Source organism: Eimeria mitis, genomic scaffold (assembly GCF_000499745.2).
Source record: "Eimeria mitis Houghton genomic scaffold, Emh_scaff2567, whole genome shotgun sequence".
Classification (NCBI taxonomy): Eukaryota; Apicomplexa; class Conoidasida; order Eucoccidiorida; family Eimeriidae; genus Eimeria; species Eimeria mitis.
The window spans coordinates 1-2,720 of record NW_013570907.1 but is presented as its reverse complement, the minus strand read 5'-3'; the positions used below and the strand labels follow the sequence as shown (position 1 = coordinate 2,720).

Sequence of the window (2,720 nt, the reverse complement as noted above, 5' to 3'; positions counted from 1 at the left end):
TATATATATATATATATATATATATATATATATATATATGTATATCTAGTGTTCATAAGTATGCGGTAGAAAAATCGACAAAATGATAACGGGAAACGGCGGCGTACAGCACCCCGTATATGGGAAACTTGTGAAGTTTATGGCTGAAGCCATTCACGTCTTACCCCCCTAATATGTGCTAAACGTTTAAACTCAATACTTTATTCCTTTCAGACTTTCTCTCTAACGAAAGCTCTACACCTTAACTGAGGGCCGCCGTGTGCTGCAGCACGGGCAATACATAATTATGTATTTTTTGTAACTACCAGGAACTGTAGCAAAGCGGGCTGCAATTACTGCTGCATGCAGCTTCGCATGCAAGTGATCTCCGGCCCCAACTGATGACAGCCCCTCCTGTCTACGGCGGCAGGTCGGCCTGTAGCGTTTGTGCGGAGGGGCAGCAGCATATTCCGTGTGAGGTTTCAGCACGCCTTGCCGCAAGTACAGCTGTGTGCAGCCCGAAATGCACTTGTACTGAGGCTCCTTTCGGTGTATACAGGAACACTGTAAGCAATTGCGACCTAAGCTCGGCTATCTGTTTGTATTAGATGTTAGGCCACCGTCAGACAAGCCCGGTTACAAGTACCCCTCAGTTGAGTATTAGAATGCCCTACTTGGCTTTTGCGGGCTTCTCTTTCGGACTAAATTCTTTTGTCTTTTCGTTCCTCCGGTGTTAATGGAAAAAGCCAGAGCAGAATGAAACCCCATTGCCATGTCAACGGAGGGGGACGGGCTAATGCGCCGGGCTGCGCCACGCTAGACACTTANTGAAACCCCATTGCCATGTCAACGGAGGGGGACGGGCTAATGCGCCGGGCTGCGCCACGCTAGACACTTAAAACTTAATGAAAGCGCATGCTTTCCCCATATTGAACATATTCAGATAAATATATATGCAGCGGAACATACAAAACCGCACTGAAGCGGAGCGGGCGATCGACGGTTTCGGCTGCTGCTACGGCTTCCAGCACTCGTACTGGTGGAGGTGTACATGTGCTTCTCTTTATAACAAATTCCTTTGCTCTTTCTTGTTTTGAAGTATAAATTTAAACACGAAAACAATAAATAAGCATACAAGCAAAAGTATTAACCGGGCTGCTTCGCAAGAAGCATGCGGCTGCCCGCTGATGCTTGTCGGGTTGATATTCGCATCAAACTTGCAAGGCGGCAGGCGACTCGATCTGCCGCTGTGAGCGGCCGCCTTGTTGCTCCTTCTTCGTCTTCTTCTTCTTCCGTTTGAGTCGATAAGTTGTTTCCTTTTTGTTTTGGCAGAATCCTTTTTGTTGTAGATTTATTCTATTCAGTTCAACTGCCAAGGCCCCTGCACTGCGGCTTCCTCAACGGGGGTTGCAGCGGCCTGGCGTTCCCCTGGGTCGACGGACAGGCTTCTTTTTGGCTGTAAGATATTTGCTTTGGACAGTTAATTGCAAATAACTGCAAAATAGCAGAAGGGTTGAAGATAATCGGCTTAGGGGGAGTCCTGGATCATGATGGCCTCATAGGGGGCCTACGCCAGCACACGACGCAGCCCGAGAGCGAAAGCTGTTCCTATTTCTTTAAGCTTTGTAGCAGAAAAGAAGACGTAATCTAAAGCGTCTTCAGCTTCATTCATCAGACAGATTAGGCGCTGCTATGGCGGCACAGACGCCAATACCGCCCAGAAGCGCCGGGCGGGCGGCCCGCGTTGGTTTCGTGTTGCTGCAGCCCCTGCTGCTGCTGCTAGCCCCGCATGGCGTCTGTGCTGCAACGGGGAACTGGGGCTCGTGGGACATACCGCAGCCAGGAGCACCNTAGCCCCGCATGGCGTCTGTGCTGCAACGGGGAACTGGGGCTCGTGGGACATACCGCAGCCAGGAGCACCAGCAGCAGCACCAGCAGCAGGAGTTCCTGCCCCCCATCCCGCAGTTGGGACCTTGACTCCAAACGTAAATGCGTGGGGATCAAGTGTACCGATTGCAGGGTTCGATGCGGAACCCCAGCGGTTCCAGTTTCCGCAAGGCAGCTCGATGTTAGGCGATTCAACTTTGAGTTTGAACTCGGGTCAAGCGGCCGCAAGAGGCGCCTTCTACCCAGGTGCAGATGCAGCTCGCGGCTACGGGGCCTACGACAGTCCCGCCCTTCCGCAGCAGCAACAGCAGCAGCAGCACCAGCTGACACTTGCCGACTTGCCTGTGGAGACAGAGTCGCAGCAGAGCGAGGCATCAGGGGTGATTGCGGATGAGCGTCGAGGGGCGCACATGCGTGCCAAGAATTCTTTGTTGCAGGTGTTTATTAACTTCTTCAGAAAACCCCACCTTTTCAAGGTTCTCGTCTTTGCTTTCGTCATGTTTGCGAGTTTTTTCTTCGTTGGTATCTTCGCCCGCATCGCGCAGTTCGTCTTTGGGATTTGGGCCGCACTAAAGGTGCTGCAGCTCCTAGAAGAAGACGACGTGCCTGTTCCTGGGGGGGGCGCACCACCAGCCTTCAGCAGCCCAGCAGCACACAACATGGACTGAAGCAAACCCTACATGTAATATAGCAACAGCAGTGGTAGCGGCTGCAGCAGCAGTTTCGGGTATATGCGAGCCAGCTTCAGGCAGTGTTTACTCTGGTGCAGTGCGACAGCTTCATGCTGCTGCAATTGCAGTTGCTGCTGCAGCTACTGCAGCCACTGCAACTGCTTCCGGTGCTGATGCTGCAGC

The 2,720-nt window shown here is 52.0% G+C and overlaps 1 protein-coding gene across 1 annotated transcript; it reads left to right on the top strand.

Moving 5' to 3' along the window:
- Nucleotides 1–2,045: 2,045 nt before the first annotated feature.
- On the top strand, nucleotides 2,046–2,534 carry EMH_0055670 (uncharacterized protein; the record flags this gene model as incomplete). The annotated part of the gene is made up of 1 exon (XM_013497256.1): nucleotides 2,046–2,534. The coding sequence occupies one exon, from the start codon at nucleotides 2,046–2,048 to the stop codon at nucleotides 2,532–2,534; it is 489 nt and encodes a 162-aa protein (XP_013352710.1).
- Nucleotides 2,535–2,720: the final 186 nt, after the last annotated feature.